At 34.3% G+C, this 27,593-nt stretch overlaps 1 protein-coding gene across 1 annotated transcript in view; it reads left to right on the forward strand.

Annotated features, from left to right (window-relative positions):
* Positions 1 to 27,593, forward strand: part of CTNNA3 (catenin alpha 3) — a 1,434,719-nt gene that overhangs the window by 1,362,149 nt on the left and 44,977 nt on the right. Inside the window, exon 15 of the mRNA XM_069460558.1 lies at positions 21,145 to 21,250. Within this exon, the coding sequence (XP_069316659.1) occupies positions 21,145 to 21,250 (106 nt within the window). The remainder of the gene's footprint in view (positions 1 to 21,144; positions 21,251 to 27,593) is intronic.

A 27,593-nucleotide genomic window follows, 5' to 3' on the forward strand; every position in this document is an offset into this window, starting at 1 on the left:
CAGAATCTATAATTATTACATGCAAGAATTTTAAAGATTTTCATTTAATACTGTTAACAGAGAATTTTCCTAGGGATTTGTTTAATGCTTTTGTATATTCAAAACGAAATTCCACCTCAGGGACCAAGATGTAAATGCCATCCATTGAAGCTACTTAACCAAATTGCTCAAGGCCACCAAATTGCTTCTTGTAGGCTTCTATTATTCAGAACGTATTAAAAATATCAAGAATATTAAATTTTAAAAATCTAAGCTTGCATGCACCCAAAATTGTTTTCTATAGGGCATTCTTTATATATATAGCAGAACTGTCTTATTTTGTTACTTCCTCTCTCTGCATTCACTTATAGCCCATGTCAATAAAAAAAATTATTCTTGTTTGTATAATGAAGGATCTAAAGAAACTTGAATTGAGAAGACTTAATCCAAGTTTGTAGAAGGCTTTTATTCCTTCATAAATTCTCACTACTAAAACATTTTAGAAATTTCAGAAATATGTTGAGATTCTAAAGGAAAGTGCTCTGGACAGGTTTTAGCTTTTAATCTGGTCAAAGAAAACAGCTTTGAATCAATTATCCACAGTTTTCAACATATAATCAAGGATTTTGACAATATTTAGACGATGAATTGCCAAGCTATTAGCAACCAAGAGATTTGATTAGACATCCATATTAATAAACACCTGTTATAATAGCATAACAGATGTTGTAGGAACACAGCTCACACAAAATCTAAATTTAAAAAATTTGGTCTAATTTCTCTGCAGTGTGGCACCTACATTAAACTTCATGACCTTTATCCTATTTGTTTTACAAGCATTCAATTGCTGAAATAATTTCTCTCAATAGACCTTTTTTTCTAAATAACTAGAAGGTTTTTATTGAAATCAAAGCCTATTGTACAAATATTTGAAGTTATCTGTTAAAAGCACATTAGCAAAATACTAGTGTGTTGTGCATGTATATAGGTGTATGCATAAAATATACACACATATAGTTACATGATTTAGTATACTCTATTTTAAAATTTGTGATAGTTCATATCCAGTAAACATAATTTTAACTGATACTCGTATATGTAGCTTACATAGATTTATAGTTCTTGACAAAACAAGTATTTGTTGAATGCTAATCCACTCAATACTATGATTGATATAATGTGCTAAACTCTTTAACCTAATATACTCTTTCCTCGAAGAGCATATTTCATGAAAATTACATAAATAGTATCTGCAAAGAAGCATGCATTATGTGGTTTTATATATATATGAGACCAAAAAAGTTATTTTTAAAATATGTATATATATATTTTTATTTCAGAATATTACGGGGTACAAGCATTTAGGTAACATATATTGCCTTTGTTCCACCTGAGTCAGAGGTACAATCATGCTCATCCCCCAGACAATGTGCACCGCACCCATTAGGTGTCAATATACCCATCCACTCCTCCCTCCCCACCTGCCCAATACCCGATGAACGTTACTTTCATATGTGCACATAGTGTTGATCAATTAGTACCAATTTGATTGTGAGTACATGTGGTGCTTGTTTTTCCATTCTTGTGATACTTAGGAGAATGGACTCCAGCTGCATCCAGGATAATATAAGAGGTGTTAGTTCACCACTGTTTTTTGTGGCTGAGTAATACTCCATGGTATACATGTACCACATTTTATTAATCCACTCATGTATTGATGGGCACTTAGATTGTTTCCACATCTTTGCAATTGTGAATTGTGCTGCTATAAACATGCAAGTGCAGATGTCTTTATTACAGAATCTCTTTTTTTTTCCTTTGGGTAGATGCCCAATAGTGGAACTGATGGATCAAATGGTAGTTCTACTTTTAGCTCTTTGAGGTATCTTCATATTATTTTCCATAGAGGTTGTACCAGTTTGCAGTTACAAGGACTTTTTTTTTCTTGCAAAGGTTAGGTCTACCAAAAAAATTTCACTGGCCATTCCTCTGCCACAATGAGTTATTAGAAAAGAGGAGAAATGAAATTCTGCCTTCCCTTCATTGAACAAACTTTTGAGTGCTAACTTTATACCAAACGGCTTCCTGAAAAGCTACTGCCAGGCTTCTTCAGGACTATTGATTTCCTGATTATAATGCCACGGTAACCCACAGACACTTCTTGTTGACCCAAAGGGGGTATTTTATTGTATAAATATGCATATTTTTGCAATACAACTTCAAATATGGAAAATTTCCTATGCACATTTATATGATATTTAGGCAAGTATGTATTTAAAGGACTATATTCTAGATAACTATGTCAGATTACTAAAGTATTTGTCTCAAGTAAGGCCAAATCATATGCAGATTTTCAATAACATTGATATATCTCTATAGGAATTTGAAGTCAAGAAAATATTTCCATATATACTAATCTGTTAACTCTGAAAATTATTCCATGAAATGGACAAATGGACATCACTATAATTACTATATCCTTTTTAAAGATGATAAAACTGATACTTGGAGAGGTTAAGTAGTTACTGTAAGTGGAGGCTATCTTCACCTCCACTCCCAAGGCAGCAGAAAAAAAGGGTTCTTGGTGTTGACAGCAACACTTTTGGCAGAGATAGAACCAGTTGTTACATGAGAAGTGGAAATATCCAGGAAGAATGATCAAAATAAGCAACTGAGGCATAAATGTTATGGGTGGTATACCAGGGTGAACAGAGTCTGAAAGTTGTTTTTAGGAAGATAAAACCTTGTTTATAGAGAAGGGAGTCATATATATGCACACACACACACGCACACACACATCTATGTGTATATATATATATATATACACACACACACACACACACACATATATATTCAGATGATGAAAAATAAACCATAACAGATGTTTCAAAATTGATTATGACCTTGAAATATATATTTATTTCCCTTCATTAACTTATTTATATTCATAATCATGGTTAAATGCCAAAACATCTAGTTCTGTGTTAAATATCACATTTTGTCTTATTATAAATTTAGTTCTAACTAAAACTTGAAATACAAAAGTTAGGGTTTCCATCTCTTCTCCCTTATTCCCTCACCACTTTTCCATGAAGCCACCAGACTTCCACAACCTGTTTTACACAGTGTCAATTCTGACACTTTAGTTCTTCATTGAAACTTGGTTAAAGGTAAGTTTAACATCGCTCCCTCTGTCAGCTGCTGCCTATTGCTGTAATTATCTGAGAAGGGCTCAGTTTGTTCTTCCAACATTTTATGTCACCTCTTTGCAGTGGAGGTGAATTTTGGTAAGAACACTGTACCACATGTACTTCTCTAGATCTGCCCAAATCTTGACTGTAATATCAGCTGTTTTTTCCACTTTATTCTCTTCTTCTCTTGTTTGTGTCTAATAAAGCAATCTTATTAGTTACCACTTTCATGTAAACAAGGTTTTTTTTTTCCTTTTGCTTTGCTTGTTTATTGCATTTTTTTTAATGTCCTTTTTCTTTCTCAGTATTCTAAAATGTATTTGTCAAAAAATACAAAGGTATCCTAACAACCATGCCAGGTATCTGAATCTAACCCTTCACTCTTGCAGCAAACGTATACTCTGTTAATCCAGAGGGCAGACGTAGGACCAATGTGAGGAATTCAGCAAATATTTGCTCAGTTTAAAGAAATAGCTGACAGTTAAAGCTGTCAGTCCAACAAAAATAAACCTATTCCATGGTGTCATGGGCCCCAATGTGGAAACATACAATGAGAAATTAGATAGCCATTAGTCATGGCATTTGTAGAAATTACTTCCACAGTGGCAAGAGCTCAGACTAATTGGTCATCAAGTTCCCATTCAGCTATTAGTTTCTATAATTGTATAATTCAAAGGCATTTGTGATTACAAAGTATCATGATTCATGTCCACTCTGATTATCCAGTTTTTCTTTTACTTGTCTCATTTTACTTAGTTTTATCCTTTAATATCATTATGTATGGTTTATAATACTTATTGAAGAAAGAAATTATTTCCTATGGAAACACTCTGTGCTTCAGATTTTCGTAACTCCAATTAAACTTTAAAATGTAACAGCATTTTTTGTTATTTATATTCAATGATTATTATATGCTTTCTATCAGTTCCAAACTTGATATAGACATCAATTTTTCCTTCAACTAATATTCTTTCTTACCCCAACCAAGTATTTTATCATATGACCCAGTTTTCATCTTACTGCTATTACCATCTGAAACTATGTTATTACTATTTATTTGTTTATGTGTTCATGTGTTTTATAACTTTACTCTCTTCCCTATTAGATTTCAAGCTTCATGGATACAAATGCCTAGGAAAAATCCTGGTCTATAGTAAAAATGCACAATAACTAAGGAATAAATTAATAAACAAATAGATGCCTGAACTACTTTTCTACTTTTGTATTCATGAAGCTTAGGATCTAATAAGGAAGACAGTTTTTGCACAAATGGTCTTTCCATGGGGTGACATTTTCAACCAGTCACTCTATGTTGCAGAGAGCAGAGGTCATGCCTTATTCTTGTTCCCATCCATATTTGCAAAGTGCCACACACATATAACAAATTAACAATGATTTTTTAAATGTGTGGGTTAATTAAAACCCTTCACTGAAGTGAAATAGGTATTCCCAAAGAGCTTTAGTAAACTAGACTCTTATGTTTAAAGACAGGAGGAAGAGGTGCTGTATGTATATTGTTTTTTGTTTGTTTGTTTGTTTTTGATCTCAAAAGAGAATAAAAGAAACTGGCAACCTAAAATAGTGTAAGCATAGAACAAGAATCAGAACTACCAGATTTGATCACTATTCTGCTGATTTCTGTGTGAGCTGGATTAAGCCACTAGTTTACATGAACATCAATGCTTTCTATTGTAATTGGGGCTAATAATCTCTACCATTCCTATTCCTGGCTTGCTATACATATCTAAAATTACTCTATGGGAAAGTGCCTTTTTAGTTTGTAAAATGCCATACAATTAAAACCAAAACTTATGTGTAACGTAAGTGTAACATTTTATGTGTAACATTAAAACTTCTGTGAAACCAAGGGTCAGCAATCTGTTTAATCCATAAGTAAGACTAACAAGTGTCTCCAGTTTTAACTAGCAGCAGAACAGAGGGAAAAAGGTATCAATAGAAGAGGAAGAGAAGAGGCAAAGAATAAAGAGAAAGAAACAAGAAGAGAGAAAAGGAAGAGAAAGAGAAGATAAAATGTACAGGATGAGATTACAGGAGGGATATATGGTCAAGAGGGAAGAAGAGAAAGGGAAGTAGAACCAGCAAGAGAGGAAATAATTGTATCTGGTGGGGATTTGAGAGTGGCACCCATGGTGACTACAGGTAGGCTGGGATCTCTAAATTGGGACTTCATCCATTTCAAAGCAATAGACTTAGGTGAAGCTAGGGATAAGGTAGGATTGTGTGTTTGAAATCAACATGGGATTAGCCAGGATGATGTGTCATCCCATAGAAATGGATGAGTACAAATGCCAGAGACAGAGTTCCATTCACCTATTCATTGTTAAAGTAAAACTGCAGCAAGAACATAGGCTTATGCTTACTGAGAATCTCTTCCCAGGTGGTTGGTACAAAATCTGGTTTTCAAGAGCCAAACGCTAATAGAAGGCCACCTTCTAGTAACAGTGACCTTAAGAATACTCAGTATAATCAGCAGTGCCTATGACCTGACTGCTATGTCCTTACTTTTTGTCCAATTTGGCACAGCTAAAACCTCTGTAGTTCCAACAAGCCTGGTCTGGTACACTTCTCCCACAGTTAGTTATCATGTGTCTGGCATGATAATCTGAAGATAGCCTTTGAAAAGAAAATTAAATCACTAATCTCACTTTGGTGATCCCTAAGAGCCATCTGTGTGTGTAGAAAACTGGTTGCTGTAAAGGATACCCAAGCTCAGTGCCCTCAGAAGAAAGAGCAGAACCTATAATTCCCAGCCCGTCAAGTATTTGCCACGTTTCCAAATAATGGCTATGTTCAAAACTAAGCTGTTCTTTTGTTCCTTGGACTTTTTATTATTATTATTATTATTTGCAACAATGCTTTCTGGTTTCCAGTTTGAATTCCCCTTTCACCTTTAGTTCTTTGCTGGTCTAAAAAGCTTCTAAAAATAATTTCTGTTGTCTTTACTACAGCATCTGTGCTCACAGGAATAAACTGTGTTTTAGTTGTTCTTTAACTTACATAATGCTCCCATCTCTAATACCCAGCATCTAAAATGAGAAGCAATAAAAATATATCCTTATGGTTATTCATAGTTTCTATTTGGAACTAATTTAGAAAAGAAGAAGGAGGATATATTATAGATGATTATAGCATGTTGAAGGTACATGCATATTAAGACTTTTATAATAAAAATGTTTTAGAATAATCATTCATTGCCTAATTTTAGTTATTCAAAGATGATTGTGAATTTGACTTTTATTTTGAACCTTCAAAAAAAAAGAATAGCTTTTCTTCTTTCCCTCTTTTCTCTTGCATGCCTTCTAATAATCTTTTGTTTGGTAATACCTAATAGAGCCAAAAATGCAAAATAAAAGTCAAAACCATGAAGTTTATTTGCAACTTGGGTAAAGGAATTGATTAATTTAGCTCTTCAGTTGCTTATATTTTGAAGAACTATCATATGTCAATCCATGGCTGGTCTCTCCACTGAGTTCTCTGCCTCCATTTGTTCTGGGAAAATGAAGCATGAATCAGCCATGGACCATGCCCCCAACAAGCTTAGCGTCTTGCTCAAAGGCTAAGACATGTACATAACTCTAAGGTAGAAAGGAGTGATGATCTCAAGAAAGGTACAGGCAAAATAGTAGGAATATGTTCCAAGGAATCAAAGGTTTATTTTCTGCTTTGGGCAACAGGAAGGACCATCTAGGAAAAATAACGTTCGAACTATGTCTTTAAATATTAATCTCCAAAATGGGGCTATCAGATGTTATTCTGAAGAGTAGAAAGAACATATAAAGTTTATTTATATTTATATAAAACATAAATTCTTATGTACCCTTATTGTACCCTTACCAGGATTTAATATATGATTAGCAGTGATACTCTCTTTAGTGTATATCACAGACTAGAGCTCTACAATCTGAAAAGGTTGTTTGGGGCACCTTTATTTGTTCAATAGTTCTCAACATTATCAAATTAATGTGTGCCTGGATTTAGGAATTATACTGTCTAGTTTTAACTAAGCAAACCCTCCTTAAGTGGGATCCATTGTTTCAAAATTTTCGGTAAAATAAACCATGGATTGAGGATAATTAAAAGGGACACCCAAAGAAAGAGAATAAGATGTCAGAGTTGACAATTCTCTTATTCCTAGGAGGAGATGTTAGCTAGCCACATTACAAAATAAAATCAATGATGATTTAATAAAAACTGACAAGAAGTAGGCCAGTAAAATTAGTTATCAAGAAAATTACTTGAAATATGGATTTGCATCATCTAATACTCATTTTTAATTTCTCCTAAGGGAATATTGTAGCTTGAAATTTTTTTAATGACATTATCATTAGCAAGATATTTAAAATAGTTTCTTTCATCTTAATCCCTTTAAAATGTATATTTCTGTATATGTTTTATAATATACATAATTTATTAGCACAATAGTACATTTTAACTTATGAATATTCATATATAGAGGATGAAGGTAAAACGTGTATTATTTCACTCTGCTGGACAAAGGAGGCTGAATAAAGGCCCCAAAGCAACCTATTTGACTAAAACTACGAATGTTTTGCTGTTTAAAGAACCAAAAGCTCAATGTGAAGAGGGATGCCTTTGAGATGCCGGCTCCTGGCATAAACATATTAGCCTTCTTGGAACTGATCCCATGGAACAGTCACACAATCTTAATGGTTTCAGCCTCCTGGGAAAACGCCACTTTTCCCATCAGGGTTGGGGGAGTTATTCAACACTAGAGTGTAAGCCACCAAAACGAATTTTTTGAGCTTCCTCCTGAAAGCTGCAAGGGCATTTGTATTTTATTCAGAGTGATCTTCCTATCACATGGCTATTGGTTTTCTCATTTCCTGTTCGTTTCTTCCTAAATATTCTACTGAATTGGAGACCTAATGTTTCATGTTTCAAAGAACATTTTCAAAAAAGAAACGGGAGTTTGGGGAGGAGTTCTAGGCAGGAGAGAAAGGCAGCCTTCTTGATCACATTCAATATGATCAAATGCCATCGTTAAGGTTTTCAGAAGAATTTTGGGCAAACACTGAGGCCCATTTTCTGAAAGAGAACTGGCAGACCTTGGATGAAATAGATCCCCCCGGTAGAAAAGGGCAGAGGAGATCTGTGGCCCAGTACATCCTGACACCATGACCCAAGACACACTGCTGGGGCAGAGACACAGCACCTGCACCTTCCAAAAAAGAGCAAGAAAGTTCAGAATGGAAAAAATAAATAAATAAAAGAAAGAAAGAAAATGAAGGATAGAGGAGGAAGAAAAATCTAAGCCTAGCTTATTCCTTCCAGTATAGTTCAGTGTAATACCAACATAAGACCCTCCAGACCGAGCCACCCAATATAAAAGCAGGTCTAAACATACAGGTGTGGTGTGAATCTATTTTAGCCCACGGCAAGAAAGTTTCAGGGCAAGGGCACGTACAGATGAGAGGGAAGATCACATAGCTAGGTATGACACTGGATAACTACTGTGTTACGATGATTTCACTCTAACTTTTAATTGAGGAGGCATTAAGTATGTTGTCTCACATTGCATTAGAAAAATATTTGAGTATTAGTCTTGATGAAGAGAAAATTTGTAAAAAATATTACATGTGCCTGAACTAGAGCCGATTATTTCAAATTTTAAAATCGTACTCCAAAAAAATCGACTTTGGGTCACTGCACAGTATAATAATAAAATAAAGCAGGCAAAGCAATTGAGAACAGCAAAAATGATATATAAACATGAAAACTAGCTGCACAAACAATGTGTCTCAAATCACAATCTGAATAAACCAATTGAAAATGGTAGGATTTATAGCATCCTAAAATTTAACAAACTGTAGTTATACACAACTAAACAAGGAGAAGGGAGGACAAGACAAAGATCAGTCAGCAAATTCTAGTCATCTCACCAACAACAAGGCCTGAGGCTGGTGGCAAGTCAGACCCTTGAACCACCCTGTACTCAATCAATTAGTCATGATTAAGGTCTTGACTAAGTAGCCCTTTCACTGCTATATGGGTTTTCTTTGTTGTTGTTGTTGGGACCTTAGGACCTACACCGTGTGCAGTGCAGAATAAGTGAGTTGGCAGGCTTTAGAAAGTCAAATCCTAAATAATAATGGCTAAATTATATTATTTTCCTAAATTGAAAATAATTATTTTCTGAGCCATAAAATTTGGTCTGATATTAGAGGAGCAGAGGCAGCCAGTATATCACAGGGACTTAAGCGGAAGCTGGAAAAAATGCCCAGGCTCTGTAAGAGATCGTGTACGTGATTAATGCTGAGGCCACTGCCAACAGGAAAAGGAGGGACTCTCACAGTCAGTGAGTGTGATTGTATTTACAGTACATTGGCTATGATTAATGTGTGCACTCAGAGAAGTAATGTGTGCGAGGCGAAAAAAGACCTGTTTTCAAATGTTGGTGCTGAGTTGATTTCCCATTATATCCTGAAAAGGTGTCAATGAATAATGACTTACAGCATTTTGTGGGGAGTAGGGAGAAGGGCATTGTGGGGGTAACTTCCCTATGTATAAGACAAGATAAAAATGGCTTTTCTTGTCAATTCTCACAACTCATATGAATCAGGAGAATCACCACTGAGAAGTTTATCACGTATTTTGCAGTTTCAATAACCAATTGCTTCCAAGAGGATTCTTATTTATTTATTTATTTATTTTTGGAATATTATGGGATACAAATGCTTTGGTTACATAAATTGCCTTTCACCACCCAACAAGTGTGTCCATCCCCCAGACAGTGCGCACCACATCCATTAGGTGTGAATATACCCATACCCTCTTCGCCTGTCCCACCTGCTCAACACCCTATGAATGTTACTTCCATATGTGTACTTTAGTGAACAATTAGTACCAATTTAATGGTGAGTACATGTGGTGCTTGTTTTTTATTCTTGTGATACTTCACTTAGAAGAATGGGCTCCAGCTCCATCCAGGATAATACAATAGGTAGTTTGTCATTTTTTATGGCTGAGTAGAACTCCATGGTGTATATATACCACATTTTATTAATCTACTCATGTATTGATGGGCACTTGGATTGTTTCCACATCTTTACAATTGTGAATTGTGCTACTATAAGCATTTTGTGTGCATATGTCTCTTTTATAGAATGTCTTTTTTTCCTTTGGGTAGATACCCAGCAGTGGTATAGCTGGGTCCAATGGTAGTTCTACTTTTAGTTCTTTGAGATATCTCCATATTCCTTTCCATAGAGGTTGTATTATTAATATTAATAGTTTGCAGTGCCACCAGCAGTGTATGAGTTTTCCTATCCCTCTGTGTCTGCACCAACATTTGTTGTTTTGGGACTTTTTATAAAAGCCATTCTCACTGGAGTTAAGTGATATCTCATTGTGGTTTTGATTTGCATTTCCCTGATGATTAGAGATGTTGGACATTTTTTCATGTTTCTCGGCCACTAGTCTATCTTCTTTTGAAAAGCTTCTGTTCATGTCCTTTAAGTGGTTTTAAATATTAATCCAATGTCATCACTAAGTGACTGCTTTAAGTGTTCAGTGGGCATAGTTTTTGAATGTGCTATATTCTAGGGTTTTTAAGGCCTGTGGGTGTCAAAGAGGAAATGAGTACATATAACAATCACCTGAAAAACTTTTCCCATGTCCCAAATTAAGGTTCCTTTTTCCTCTTGCCCCATGCTGGAGTCTGATGTGCTTTCAGGGAGTCTGTGTTTAAGATACAGTGCCAGGAGAGGAAAAAGACAGGTTACAGTTTATGTGTGGTCTATGAGGGAAGGAGAGCAGCACCAGACACATAAAGTGTCTCCCCTGGTAACTCTGATTTTCCCAAGTCTCCAAATTTTCCTAAGTTACCCTCTTTGGTATGAATTGTAAGTGTAAAGGAGCATATAGCAAACAAACAGCTAAGAACCAAGAAGCAGACCCTTTCACTGGCAGTTGAAATGATATAGGTCATATTAAAAAAAGAACTAGCAATCCAGAGAAGCAACCACCATAGTGCTGTCAATTTTTCCCAGCTGATTTGATTTAAGTTCAGGCAAACCAGTAACTTCCTCATAGGAGCCAGCTGTGAGTACTAGGTAGTGACTCTTGAGGACTGTTAGTGGTCTAAATAATCACTTTCCAAGATGTCTACCTCCTAATTCCCCAAACCTGTGAATGTACCATATATGGCAAAAGGAATTGGTAGATGTGGTTACCTTAAGGATCTTGAGATGGGGAGATCATCCTGGGTTGTCTGAGTTGGTCCAGTGATATCACAGGGGTCCTTACAAGATGGAGCACAGGAGAACAGAAAGGAGAAGGCCATTGATGTGATGAGAGAAGCAGGTATTGTAGTGATGTGCTTTGAAGATGGAAGAAGGAACCACAGGTCAATACAGGCAGTCGCTAGAAGCTAAAAATAGTAAGGAAATGGATTCTCCTCTAAGACCCTCCAGAAGGAACCAGCCCTGTTGAAACCTCCACTTTAGTTTAGTGAAACTTATTTTGTATTTCTTCCTACAAAAATATAAAATAATATATTTATATTGTTTTAAATCACTGAGTTGGTGGTAATTTATTACAGCAGCAATAGGAAACTAATATAAGGATTATGTGAAAAAGGATAAAGAGAACAATTGATACAAGAGTGATGCCAGTCATGGGTTATAGAGGGAACAGTAAGAATTAGAATGAATATGGCCAGGCCTGGAGGCTTATGCCTGTAATCCTAGCACTCTTGGAGGCTGAAGCAGGAGGATTGCTTGAGCTCAGGAGTTTGAGACCAGCCTGAGTAAGAGCGAGACCCTGTCTCTACCAAAAACAGAAAAATTAGCCAAGCATGGCGGTGCACACCTATAGTTCCAGCAACTTGGGACACTGAGGCAGGAGGATCACTTGAGCCCAGGCATTTGAGGATGCAGTGAGCTATGATGATGCCACTGCACTGTACTTGGGGTGATAGAATAAGACTCTTGTCTCCAAAAAAAAAAAAAAAAAAAAAAAATTAGAATAAATGTAACTACAAACTTTCCTTTTTCCTTTAGATCAATGCAAGAACTTCTTTGCCATCAGAAGAACAAATGAGAATGGCAGTGTTTCTTAGCCGGCTATGATCTTTAGATGTGATATTAAAACAATTTATTTAATCAGTCAAAATAGGCTAAAGTTACTAGAAAAAACTGCTATCTGGAAACTACAATTTTCACTAGTGCTAAGGTTCTCAATTACTATTAATGGATTCGTTTCTGGTTTTAGAAAACTTTTGATGCTCAATATTTGGCCCTCACAAGTAGGCTACATGTATCTATGAACCAAAAGTCCAATTGGGGGAGAAAAATAATTGTGACATTTTCCCCCTAGATATATTAATGTCTACTTTCAGACCCAAGTAAAATGTGGGGAGAAAAAAGAAAAGGAAAAGATACAAATGCCAGATTCCTGATAAAAGAAATTCAACCAAAGAAGAGGTTATTGAGATTGATTCAGATAGACAGAGAATGATGCTTTAATAGGACCCACTCCAAACAACAGCTAGGAATCTCTTGTTCATTTCTTTGCAATATATGAAACATTCCACTAATTCAGAGGTAATCATTGAATTTCAGTCTTTTAAGAAGCACTTTGACAGAAAACACAGGATGATGCTTTCACCGTGTGATTTATTTTTAATTTGCTCCAAAAGTACTAATGACTTAAACCCCTTGCTATTCAATTTAAACTGACCTGTATTCATATATGTTGAAGAAAAGTTAAGAAGCTTTGAGCTCCCAAGATTCTGTTTTCTTGCTTACAAGACAAAGATAATACATTTTAGGAGCAGAATGGACATTTAAGGCAGCACAAGATGGCATGTGCACAATTAGGGAAATATCCATGATGTGAACAGCAACTTTTAAATTTGTGCACTTACAAAAGTTGCATAACTCTATGCATCAGTGCTGGACATATGATTGAGAAAAGTAAGCAATTGTAACAATGCCTGGAACATAGTAAGCATATGATAATGCAATAAAGTTTGTAAGTATGTATGTTTTCAGTACAAAGTTACAAAGAAAAATAGTAAAATCCTCACATTTAGAAAGGCCCAGGAAAGGTAGTCTGTTTTATTGTAGATAAAATCAACATAACCAGCTAGGTGTCCTCTATTTTGTCCACAACTCAAAAGACAAACTCAGGCAAACTTTGCTCAAGAAATTCTTCATTCTAGTTCTACTTTTGCTTCCTTCAACTATTGCTTCCTTCAACCTCCATGAAATCCTCCTCTAAATTCTATAGCCTGTCTAGGGTTTGATACATCACTGACAAATAAAGAGTAAATTGGGGAATTTGAAGGCTGAAGAACAGAAGAAAAGATTTATGTCTTGGATCTTTCTAGAAAACTAGTTGGTGAATTTGAGGAAGGGAATCTCTACTCTCTCCATACACACACACACACACACACACACACACACCGGCACCCCACCAACAACAACCACAACAGTTACAATAGCAGCACCAAAAGCAATGATAATAACAAAGTATTCTCCCTGGCTGATCTCCCAAAATTTCTCTGAAATAAGCCCTGTCCTTGTTTCATAAACAAATGCAACATTGAATGTGAAAGACTATCATTATCATGCACAAAGTACTTTTTTGATTTTTTATTTTTAATAAGAGATCATCTACATTGTGCTAATTTCAAAATAAGAAATAAAATTGGTCTTGTGCCCAGGCAGAGTATATGTCTTCTAATTTCAGCTGTATTAGTGAAGGGCCTTAGTTCTTTTCCAAGTTTTCCTATTTACTTTGTGACACCCAAATTTCCTTTCACAAGGAACACAGCCTTGTGTTGCTGAAATGAAAAAAAAAAAAAAAATATATATATATATATATATATATATATATATGTATGTATGTGATTTTAGCACCCCTGGGAACATGGGCAGAGACAATGCTATGAGTTCACAAAACCCTGTTTTCTTTGCTTTCTGGGCCCAAATAGAATGTGAGTGGGTGTGATGTGTGCCAACTTCTATCTTGACCCCTAAAGCCTCCTATGATATCCTTTATTCTCATTCTTTTCTGGTGTTGGATGTCCACATGCAGCGGATCCAGCAGAGGGCTCTGAAGCCTTAGGGGACGCGAGTTCTTACAGATAGACGATATCTGGATTCCAATACAAGTACGCGGTACACAACCCACCACCTCACAATCCACCTCTACTATATGTGAGAGAGAAATAAACTTTATTATGTTGAACCACTGAGATGTTTTGATGTTGTTATAGCAGTTAGGCTACTCTGAATAATACAGAATAAGAAGAGCAGAAATGAGAAATATATGTATTTTTATATGTGTGTGTATGTATACATACATATGTACATACACACACACATACACGTATACACATATAATGCTCAGACAAATACTTTCCCCCTTTCATGGAGCAACACCTTTTTCAGACTGGAATCCCAAAGGTTCCCCAGGATACTAATTACTCAAGATGATTGTGAGCTGATTATTCACTAGGTGATTTTCCAAGGACTTTTATAGGGTCCTCAAAACTTGAGAATGACACTTTACAAGAGAAAGTAACATCCAGAGGGAGAAAGTTCCCTAATTAAAATTTCATGTTTGAATAGTAGAAGAACAGCATGTCCTTGCTTGAGTCTGGTATCTCTCTTCATCTCATCATTTATGGTTCCTTCCATGATAATTACTTTTTTGTGTGTGTATCTGAAATGGAATTACAAGTAAGGGAATTCTGATAGTACCTTTGTAGAGCTAAATCATTAATCCAAGGAAGTTATACTACCACAAAAATCTGTCCCTAAATGTAAATAAACTGTATTAGGAGTTAAAGAACAACCTTAAAATATAACAACTACATATACACATGCACACACAGGATTTATGTTTGTATATATTTTATATACTTTTTGTCTTAGTAAAATGATATTATAGTCATGGCTTTGCAGAATAATACTGTAAGCAAATGTGAGAGGGAACTCAATTTCATCAATTCAGTTGATATTATCTGGCAAGTACTATAATTTTTAAATAAAAAAATCAAAAGGTAAATTTTTACAAAACATTATTTGTAAAAGAAGAAGGGAAAAAAATCACATTTGATGAGCACCCATTATATACCAAATATTGTGTAAAACATTTGATTTTATGTTCCTTACCATGTGACAAATATCACAATCATTATTTTAATGTAAAGAAAATAAACTCAGACCAGAAAAGTCTACTTGGCTAATAAGTATTGGTACTGAGATGCAGACAAAATGCCTTCCCAAGTCTCTACTCCTTTCAATCTACTTTATTGCAGCACTAAATCTGAATGTTAGAAATAAATAAATAACTATACCTAAAGCTAAGACTTTCAGATAAAAGTTTCATTCGTTATATTATAAATAAACACCAAAGTGCAGTCTCCCATGTAGCATGGCACACGTATTGGCTGAGATGGATTGCAGTGTTTGGAATCCAGGGAGTGGAGAGAGGGAGGAAATGTAATGGGCATAAGAGACAGAAAAAAGTAATAATAGTTCAAGAAAGAAACCCCAAGACTAAAGGATACTGGGGCATTTCAACTATTTGCCATGACCCTAAAATTCTATGCAGTGTAGCATATTTTTTATTGTACTGGGACATAGATTTAGGTTGTATTCCCTAAGGCTGTTGTGTGTGAGCAAGTCTCTGGTACTTGACAACCTAACTACCCATTACCCAAATCTAACCCCGGTCTTTGCTCTTTATGCATTCATTGTAATGCCCATCAATATCTAAGGAGATCTTTTAATATTTTAAAACTTAGTGTGTTTTATGGGAAGCAGTATAGCATAGTTGTTAAAAGCAGATTCTGTAGCAAGGTTTTTTGAGTTCAAATCATATCTCCAATGCTTACTAACTGCATAACTGGGTCAAGATATATTTAACTTCTCTCAGCTTCCTCATCTTCAAAATAAGGACAATAATACTAAATTTATAGAATTATGATTCTGATAAAATTATGTATGGAATAGTGCCTAGCATGTAAAAATTGCTAAATGTGTTAATTATTATTATGGAAGAAAATATATGGTATCATAGTTTTTGCCTATTAAGTGAACCACAATGCCATGGGACTTATTCTATATAAATATCAATAGAAAAGAAGATTAAAGGGAATGTTTTCAGTCTTGAAAAGGAGAATGATATTATGTTATGAAAGATTTAGGGACTATAAAATGTAAATGATACAATTAAGCTCTCTGTTTTGTTTTTGATCAGTAGTAGAAAAATATCAAATTATTTCATAGATATTCTCTGTCCCTAAAAAGACAAAATAAGTCAATGAAAACATTTGGTATTTTTTTGTTTTTAAACCAGAGCCCTAGTTAATTGAGCTGTTACTAATCTGAACCATCTTCTTATTCCTCGTGCAAATCAAAAGAGAAAGGAGCGGAGGCTGAATGCCAGAAATGGGATGAGTCCAGGGAAAGGGATGAGAGTCAAGGATGGGACAGTGTGAGAAATGGCTGGCAGGTTTGTGGTAAGCCAGTAATAGCATCACCATCACTGGGCTATTGCAGCCTTTCCCTCTAACCTATATTTTTAAAAATTTATTTGTATTACATTTTATTTCTTTAAATTGGCATAAAATTATATATATTTGTTGTGCACAGCATGATGTTTTGAAATATATATAAATTGTGGAATGGCTAATTAACATATGCATTACCTCACATAGATGTCATTTGGCAGGCCCTGTACTTCAGAGCTTGGTCTACCCCCTTTTTTTTTTTTTTAGAAAGATAGATTATTATTATAACTGTTTATTAAAAATTTCTGGCCTCTGATTTCTTTAAAATATTTCCTCTATCTACCCCTTCCTAGTCTGTGTATCTTTCTCTGTAGGATCCAATTCAAGATTTAAGATACCATTTGCTGACAGGAGATCCTGGGAACCTATTAGGAAAATGAAGGCAGCAAACAACCTTTGAATATATTTCCCAATTTAAAAGGACTTCATTACATAGCACATTTCAGCCTGAAAATTTTAAAAATTTATCATGGTTTCAGTAATTGTAGCATTCTCTGGAAGCTTGGCATGATACGGAATCATTTATAAAATGTGCATATATTTTTGGCACTCAGTAGGAAGCTTGCCAGGCAATACATTTAATTAAGAACATGAGGAAGAGAATAATTATTGTCTGTCATAGGGTATTACCAACACTTTTAAGTTCTACATGTGTTTAAGGTAGTGGTCTTGTAACAAGGTGTGCATTTAAAGCTAAAGGTAATTTCCCCTTCATTAGCCCAGGGATTTTTTTGCAGGGAGAGATATTATTTTGAGGGGAAGAGTACTTTAGCTGCGTTCCTTAGATGTAACTCTCTGTCTATTGTCTAAGCTGTGAGCACCTTAGCTGTTCTCCTTAGAAATAACCTTTGTCTATTGTTTAAGACCTTGAAAATTGATTCATTACCTTTTGGGAGCTTAGACAGCTTTATTTAAGTTTTAACTTTCTCTGGAGATGCATCAAAATAATGAAATGCAATGCCTTTCTTGAACATAACCGTGTACATACCATCTAGTCCAGTCTGACGTGTAAAGTAAATTTGATAAGAGCAACTCAAATAGTGTAATGATTAATGTTGATTTTTTTTTATTACAAAGCGATCTTTGTCAGCAGATTCAGAGGAAAAGTATGATAATAACCATCCATGAGGCCAGGATTTCATTGTATTAGCCTTGCTGTTTCATTTATACAGAAAAACTGGCTTATAATGATTTTAAGAGGCACCATGGAAAAAGAGCAATGAAAGTACCTTCTTGGCATACAGAGCACAAGCATTTTCGTGTTCAGTTTTTCCAATGCAGAGTTCTCTGATCATTCAGCTTTGTATGAATCCCCTCTGTCTTTTATCACCACATAGTGCTATTCTTCTTAGTGAACAAAGATTTTCCTCTAACAACACATCTTATCAAATTTAACATTAAGGTGTCTACCCTCAAGGTCAGTCTAAGGTAGAAATAAGACATGGACACATTGTTTTCACCTCCTTCTCTTCTAACTCCACTGTATCTTGTCCTCACAAAATCTTTCTTTTATCACCCTGACTAGCTTATTCCTCTCCCCCACCTTCCTTATTTTTCCTCCTCCCCCTGAAACATCAAAACCATTTCTTTAGAGAGCTGTTCTTTCAGTGTCCTATTCTCTGCTAGGGACAAGGAACAGAAATCCAATAATTAAAACTCTGACAGTCAGTGTGATGATTCTCAGTAGAGGGTTAGGAGATAAGGAGAGGAGTGGTTTTAAGTGGATGGAACAGCTACTTTCATTCAGGTAATCATCTATCTTCTTAGGAAAGAGGAGATAGAAAATACGTTCTTATCGTAACCCAGTCCAGCTGCACATCTTTAAAGAATAGAGCTCCCAGTAAAAAGATTTAGATAGGGGGGTGTTTGACTACCCTTTCACAGTAATGTGTCAAAGACAATATCCATTTTACTCTGCATAAATGCTGCTCTTGTACCAAAATATTCAGTCACTCAAGGAACACATGGAAAGTTGATCCAAAAACATACGAAATGCACTTCTTTCTTTTTACCTACCTTGCAAAATCCTGAAATCAATCCAACTTTCATTCCATGGCATTAGAAATGAAAATTGTATTAAAGTAACAACAACAATAACAACTTATATTTTTGAATGCTTACTTTGTTTAAAGCAATATTGTGAGCATTTTGCAGAAATTAACTCATATAATCCTTAGAATGACTCTAAGTGGTGAATGCTACTGTTCCCACCAAGGAACTGGAGGCACAAAATGATTTCCCCGGTCTGTTCTGGGGAAATAGTCCAGCATAGTATGACTCTGCATTCATACTCAACTACTATGATATACCACCTTTTACTTTGACTACAGGAAAAGGGAAACTGCTCAACAGCAAGTAAACAGATTCAAGGAGAACAGTGAGGGACAAAAATCAACCATGTAAGGAAGAATACATGAATGGTGTGTGCTCATAGTCCGCACTGACTTTCTGGGGCTCTCTGAATTTAGACTTCCCATCCTTTTTTTCCCCTTCTCTCACGTCCAAATAATGGTGTTGAAGTGCCAGAACTGAGGCGTAGGCAAACAAGATAAAAGAAGTAATAAGATTATACAAAAGGTACCCAGTACATGATTCTGTACCTCAACTGAATGTTTTCTTGCCTAATCAAGCTGTGTATATGGATTAGCCACTGTTAGCTTGCAATCCCCAATGGCCAACAGTTATATAAAAAATATCTAACATCACTAATAATCAGGAATGCAAATCAAAACCACAGTGAGATACTAACTTATCCCAGTCAGAATTGCTCTTATATATCCTGGATGAAGCTAGAGCCCATCCTTCCAAGTGAAGTATCACAAGAATGGAAAAACAAGCACCACATGTACTTGCCATCAAATTGGCACTAACTGAGAAATACTTAGGTACTCACATGGAAGGAATATTCATCGGGTTCTGGGTGGGTGGGAGGCGTGTGGTGGGGATGGGTAAACTTACAACTAATGGGTACAGAACACACTGTATGGGGGATGGGCACGTTTGTAGCTCTGGCTTGGGCAAGGCAAAGGCATATATGTAACCAAAATGTTTGTACCCCCATAATATTCTGAAATATAAATAAATTAATTAACTAAAATAAAATAAAAACAAAAGAAGAAAAAGACAGATGCTGGCAAGGATGCAGAGAAAAGGGAACTCATGCACTGTTTGCTGGGGAATGTAAATTAGTACAGCCACTATAGAAGACAGTATGGAGAATTCTCAAAAAACTAAAAATAGAACTAGCATATAATCCAGAAATCCCACTGCTGGGTATTTTCCAAAGGAAAGGAAACCAGTGTACCGAAAGGATACCTAAGTATTCACATTTATTGCAATACTATTCACAATAGCAAAGGTATAAAATCAGCCTAAATGTCTTTCGATGGACAAAAATATAAAGAAAATGTAGTATATAGACACAATGAAATACTGCTTAGCCATAAAAAAGAATGAAATCCTATCATTGGCGGCAACATGAATAGAACTGGATCTCATTATTTTACATTAAATAAACCAAACACAGAAAGACAAATATCTCATGTTCTCACTTATATGTGAGAGCTATTAATAGAAAAGTGGATCTTATGCAGATAAAGTGGTAGTTGCCAGAAGCTGGAAAGGGTATGTGTGTGGGGAGTGGGTGGGGAATAAAGAGAGCTTGGTTAATGGCTATAAACACACATTTGGATAGAAGGAACAAGTTCTAATACTTGAAAGCAGACCAGGGTGACTATAGTTAGCAACAATATTTGTATTTAATATATTTTATAGTTACTAGAAGAGACAACTTGAAATGTTCCCAACATGTATTATAGAAATGATACTCAATATGATGGGTACCCTGAATTGATCATTACACATTCTATGCACATAACAAAATACTACTTGTGACCCATAAAATGTACAAATATTACAAACCAATAAATTAAAAAAAAAAAAAACAACTGGTAACTTCAAAAAAAAAGAAAAAAAGAAAGAAAGAAAGAAAGAGGAACATTGAAAGTAGCCCTGCTGATCAAAATGCACTGGTGGATGTATACAATGTCCAAAAGTTATGTTTTCCCCTAGAATCAGTACCTTTGCCTTGAGTTATCTAGATTCACCAAGAGTACCTCTATACTGAGTTTTATTATAATAAACACCTGGGAATGAAGATCAAAAGGAGTTTATCTTCTTTGTGATATTTCCTGAATCTTAACACAATAGATCTGCAATTTTTTTAAAAAATTTCTTCATTTAATACTGGAGTCTAATTGGGGCCTGTTCAAAACTAAAGTATGTCACACCAATAGCCAGTACTTTGGAGTGCAAATCTTTTATATATGTGAATATATACAGATACATAGGTATAGATTTTTTTTTTTTCATGAACCACTATGACTAATATGTATTCTTTTATTTCAGGGGCAAAGGACCACTAAAACATACAACTGATGTGATCTATGCAGCTAAATTGATATCAGAATCAGGATCAAGGATGGATGTCCTCGCTCGGCAGATTGCTAACCAGGTGAGTTATTTACAAATGTACCCAGTGAAAGTACATACTAATCGTTCTTTGCCATTGGAACATTGATTAGAGCCAAGTTGGGTTTTTACTCTATTAGATCATTTTTTCCTAATTTATAGTTGAATTATTTTTTACTTTATAACATTATTAATACACAAGCAGTGGACAATTAATTCTAAGGAAGTTTAATTATTTCTTAGGGTGAATTTTTAGCTTTAAATATACTTAAATTATTTTATTTTATTTTATTTTATTTTTTGAGACAGAGTCTCACTTTGTTGCCCAGGCTAGAGTGAGTGCCGTGGCGTCAGCTTAGCTCACAGCAACCTCAGACTCCTTGGCTTAAGCGATCCTACTGCCTCAGCATCCCGAGTAGCTGGAACTACAGGCATGCGCCACTATGCCCGGCTAATTTTTTCTATATAGATTTTTAGTTGTCCATATAATGTCTTTCTATTTTTAGTAGAGACGGGGTCTCACTCTTGCTCAGGCTGGTCTTGAACTCCTGACCTCGAGCGATCCACCCGCCTCGGCCTCCCAGAGTGCTAGTATTACAGGCGTGAGCCACCGCGCCCGGCCATAAATATACTTAAATTATTTTAAATAGCTTTTTCAGTTTCAAATACATTCAATTTACTTCAATTGGTTGTAGTAACAAAACTGAGATATTTTTGTTGTTAATACTTAGATTTCTTCCTTTTCTATTTATGTCTTTTTAATTTTTTATTTTAATTAGCATAATAATTGTGCATATATTGAGATACATGTGATATTTCTATACATGTATAATATGTATTGACCAAATCAGAATCATTGCCATATCCATCAGCTCAAATATTTATCATTTCTTTGTTTGGAAAACATTCAAAATCCTTTCATCTAGCATTTTGAAATATATAATAAATTATTGTTAACTATAGTCACTCTACTATGTTACAGAACACTAGAACCTATTTTTCTTACCTAAATCTATTTCTGTACCCGTTAACCAACTTCTTATCTTCCCTCCCTCCCTGCCTTTCCCATACTCTGTTAACCATGATTCTACTCTCGAATTCTATGAGATCAACTTTTTTACCACCCACAAGTGACTGAAAACATGCGGTTTTTGTCTTTCTGTGCCTGGCTTATTTCATCCAACTTAATGTCCTCCAGGCTCATCCATGTTGTCACAAATGACAGAATTTCATTCTTTTTGATGCTTAAATAATCAATTGTGTATATATGCCACATTTTTAATCCTTTCATCTATTGGTGGACACAGATTGATTCCATGCCTTGGTTATTATGAAGAGTGCTGCTATAACATTGGAGTGCACATGTCTTTTCAACAAACTGATATCCTTTCTTTTTGATATATATCTAGCAGTGGGATTGCTGGATCATATAGTAGTTCTATTTTTAGTTTTATAAGGAACATCCATACTGTTTTCCATATTATCTGTACTAATTTACACTCCTACCAACCATGTGTAAGAGTTACCCGTTTTCTCTGTATCCTTACCCATGTTTGTTATTTTTGCCCTTTGGTTATAGCCATTATAACTGGGGTGAGATGATATCTCATTGTTGTTTTGATTTGCATTTACCTGATGATTAGTGATGTAGGGCTTTTTTTTATGTATACCTGTTGGCCATTTTAATGTCTTCTTTTGAGAGCTATTTCAATCATTTACCCATTTTTTAATCAGATCATGTGTTATTTTTGCTGTTGAATTGTTTGAGTTCCTTATATATTATGGATATTAATCCTTTGTCAGATGGATAATTTGTAAATATTCTCTCCCATTATATAGATTGTCTCTTTTTTGTTGATTATTTCCTTTGCTGTGCAGAAGCTTTTTAGTTTGATACAATCCCATCTGTCTATTTTGCTTCTGTTGTCTATGCTTTTGAGGTCTTATTAATAAAATCTTTACCTAGGCCAATATCCTGAACCATTTCCCCTATATTTTCTTCCAATAGTTTTATAGTTTTGGATCTTACATTTGCGTCTTTTTTTGGGGGGGAGTTGATTTTTGTATATGGTAGAAGATAGAGGTCTAGTTTCATTCTTCTGCATATAGATACCTAGTTTTCACAGCACCATTTACTGAAGAGATTGTTCTTGGAGTTGTTTCAATGTGTGTTCTTGGAACCTGTGTCAAAAATCAGTTGGCTGCAAATATGTGGATTTATTTCTGGGTTCTCCATTCTGTTTCTTTGGTCTATGTGTCTGTATTTATGCCAGTATCATGCTGTTTTAGTTACTATAGATTTGTAATACTTTTGAAGCCAAGCATTGTGATAACTCTAGTTTTTTATTGCTGTTGCTGGTACTATTTTTTTTTTTGCTCAGGATTTCTTTGGCTATATGGGGTCTTTTGTGGTTATACATGAATTTTACCATGTTTTTTCTATTTCTGAGAAGAATGTCCTTGGTATTTTGACAAGAATTGCATTGAATAGCTAGATTGCTTTAGGTAGTATGAACATTTTAATATTAATTCTTCCAATCCATGTACATGAGATATCTTTTCATTTTTTTGTGTTCTCTTCAATTTTTTTCATCAGTGTTTTGCAGTTTTCCCATAGAGGTCTTTTGCCTCATTGGTTTAATTTATTCCTAGGTATTTTTTTTTTTTTTTTTGTAGCTATTCCTAGGTAAATAGGATTGCATTCTTGATTCCTGTTTCAGATTATTCACTATTGGCATTTATAAATCTATTGACTTTTGTATGTTGATTTTGTATCCTGTAGCTTTACTGAATTTGTTTATCAGTTCTAACAGTTTTTTTTGTGGAATCTTTAGTTTTTTTCTAAATATAATATCATGTCATCTGCATACAGAGACAATTTGACTTCCTTTTCTCCAACATAGGTGCCCTTTATTTCTTTGTATTTCTTAATTACTCTGGCCAGGACTTTCCGTATTATGTTGAATAAAGGTGGTAAAAGTGGGCATCCTTGTCTTGCTTCAGATCTTAGAGGAAAGACTATCAATTGTATCTTTATTTTTGCTCTTCAAATATTAACAGGTTTCAAAATTTTATTGTATTAGTTTTTCTGTGTGAAAAATATATTCTAACATTCTATTTACAATTGAAAGAAAAATAGTATTTAGTAGAATGCTAAAGACTTGTTTATAAACAATTTGGTTTCTTTCCATTATATTTCTTCTATTTCAATTTTTCTATGCAGCAGCTACATTATTATAGTTACCTTATGCTTAGCCTTAATTAAAAAATTTGTTAGTTTCATTAATAAATGTGCATTGAGACATTCAATTAATATTTCTGGCTGGGGTATAATATTGCTTTGCAGCTTTTATATTATATTCAACTTCACAATATATATTTATTTCCCTTTGGGGAAAAATATATTTCTTTTTGACTTTGCAACTATTATTCTATGTTATTTCTTGCTTATATACTCAGAGGAAAACTTTATTGGGCTGCTTTCTTGTGCTTACTGTTATTCACTAATTTCATACTCTGTTTCTTGGAACATGAAGAACTCTTTCCTATTAGAAACTCTATTTGTGGATAGAAGGAGAAGGAAAAATATAAGGACTAATAACAGCAGATACAAATATTTAAAAAGATTTCTTGAATATACATTTCTCTTTAATATATTGCTACTTTAAGCATTATAAAATTTTATTAATCTTGCTTTGTTAATACTTATTATTTACAACTAAAAACAAACTATCCTGAGTCAAAATTTCATAGTCTGAATAAATGACTGAAGCCCATATATGCCCATGGTTTTCCTAATTTTATTGCATTCACTTTTATGAGTGAGACTAAATCTTAGTGGAATAAGTGAACTCATGGTACATCAGACAGATTTACATGTATTAATAACATTTTGAATACTGAATGCTTCCTACCACTTTTCTTCTATTTATTCTGGAACACAAAATTTTCAAATAATTGTGTCACTTTGAAGTTTTTTTTTCTTACATCAGTATTCTTTAATTGAAACAGATCACTTTGTAGTAGGTACTTTTATAACATAGCTTTATTAAATTTTGCCATTGATTTTAGCATTATTTAAATTGTATTGGAAAAAGCTAAAGTATTGTCTCACTTCCATATAGCTTTGACATTTTAAGAGATACTTAGAGAAGTAGTCGCAGACTAATGAAGAATTATGAATTACTCTCTTTGGCCTTTTTCACTTCGTATAGTAAAGTAGCTTCAAATGAATTACTTTTGCTCTGAACAAATATGGTTCTAAAGTATCAAAATTGAGAATAAAGAAACTAACTCAGTTATTATCGTGACTGAAAGTCAAATACCAATTAATTGCCAATTAGACCTAGCATAGACTTAAAATAGGTACAGATAAATTTATATATATAAATAATATATTATTAGACCAATTAGTTTCATTCCAAAAAGTTTCATTGTCAATGTTCATATGTAGAGAGAATGAAATAAAATCAGATTAGTTGATGCTTCTAATTTTGCTTGGTTGATCTTTTTAAAAAATCTTTTTTCACCCTTACTTCTTGCCTTGCTTTCTTGAATGCATATTTATTGTGTATATGCTATATACAATTGACTACTCTGGCATTGCCACCACTAACTAGAAAAAGAAGAACTAAAACTTTCTGTTTAAATTTCCAGTGTCCTCATGTAAGATTATTTGTCCCAATCACCCAACATTCCTTGAACGTCAGAATTGTTTCAAGATGGCATGGTAGCTTAAATGTGCCATCTAAGACATATTTGTGGAATTCTGGTACAAATTTTGTCTCCTTCAAGTCAAGATATTATTAGCTATCATAATTAAACATTTTGCTTATGAATAAACAGAATGACAAGTTGGAGAAGTGGAATATGAATCCAAGATTCCAGACTCCTGGTACATATTTCTTCTTATTCCTCCACTTTACACTATAATTCATCATATTAGTAAATATTATAAATTAGATGAACACCTCATGAGGTAGGGATAATATACAGAAAACTTTCAGTTAGTTACAGAAGCAGTATACCCCAAATAGAAAGGAGATGAATAAGAATCAAAATTAAATCAGCACCTCTTTGCTAAAGTGTTTTGTATAAGGAGAAAACAAAATTAGACTTTTTGATTCCTGAGTGATGTGTTTGAAGCTTAACTGCTTCTTCACTGTAATTTTGCCAAAGCAAAGATATCCAAGATAACAACTGGGCACTCCCATCTTATCCTAACAACATAATTAAAATGAATTTTCAGTGTCAATTACATTGACAGTTAATGCTTGTTCAAGAAAAGATGACATTAAAAAAACAAAGAGGTATAAGTCAAATCATACAAAATGCCCTTAATTATGAACAAAACAATCTACAAGTGTAATTTATATTGATAAATTTTGACAAAATGTTGTTGGGGGCTAACCTCACTTGAATTGTTTTGTGCTGTTATAAGAGTCAGAAAATTTTATTATAATAAAACTATACTAAAAAAAAAACTTCTGGACCATTCATTATATCATTATCACATGTGTCTTACAGATATATTTCCCAGATGCACCTTGTGACAATATGTGTATGTTACTATTATTATCATCTGAAATTTATTTCAAGCAGAGATTTTGATGCCTAGATTTGTTTTCCAAATTAATGAACTCCTACTTTATAAAAACAAATACATAGAAAGTTCTCAGGAATCAAATAGAACTAAATATATACTGAAATATTTGATCTGTTTGCATCGTTGAAATAATAGACTTCTGTTCAAAAGCATGATAGTTTACTATTTTTCCTTTATTGTATGTTTGCCATTTTTCCATTGAAACAATATTTTAAATTCTCTGAGGATGATTACATATTCAGGTTCATTTAATGTAAACAAAACTGTGGTCCCAGGAACCAACAAATAAGGTTTTCTAGGGTCTAGGTGGAAGGAGATATTTGGTATAGGAGGGGAAGAGGAAAGATGAGGAAAATTTCTCATCTTTACAGACATCTGGCTGGCTGTCTTTAACCAAATATTCCAAACCAGAATTTTTATGAGTTACCTTTCCACCATCCTTTCCACATTCTTATTATATGTACAGGATAGTACATTTTTATCAGTTTGTTTCAACACAAGTAATTCTTCAGTGGACAAATTTCAGGTGTCAGGAAGAGGATTATACTTTTAAGTTAAAATCTATTACATGGAAAACTTATTCCTTCTGAGAATTTCTCATTGAAGTAACATAAAACTGAAAAGTAGGCTGGGTCATAACTGTACATCTACTAAAGGAAAGGAACTTTGGTGAAGACAGAAAACATCTTTGTCTTTAACTTGTATTAGTGTTCAAAGTGTGTGTCACTTTCTCAATGGCTGTATGTACAAACCAAGTTGAAACTAAAAATGAATTTGAAAC

This window comes from Eulemur rufifrons, chromosome 28 (assembly GCF_041146395.1).
Source record: "Eulemur rufifrons isolate Redbay chromosome 28, OSU_ERuf_1, whole genome shotgun sequence".
Lineage (NCBI taxonomy): Eukaryota > Metazoa > Chordata > Mammalia > Primates > Lemuridae > Eulemur > Eulemur rufifrons.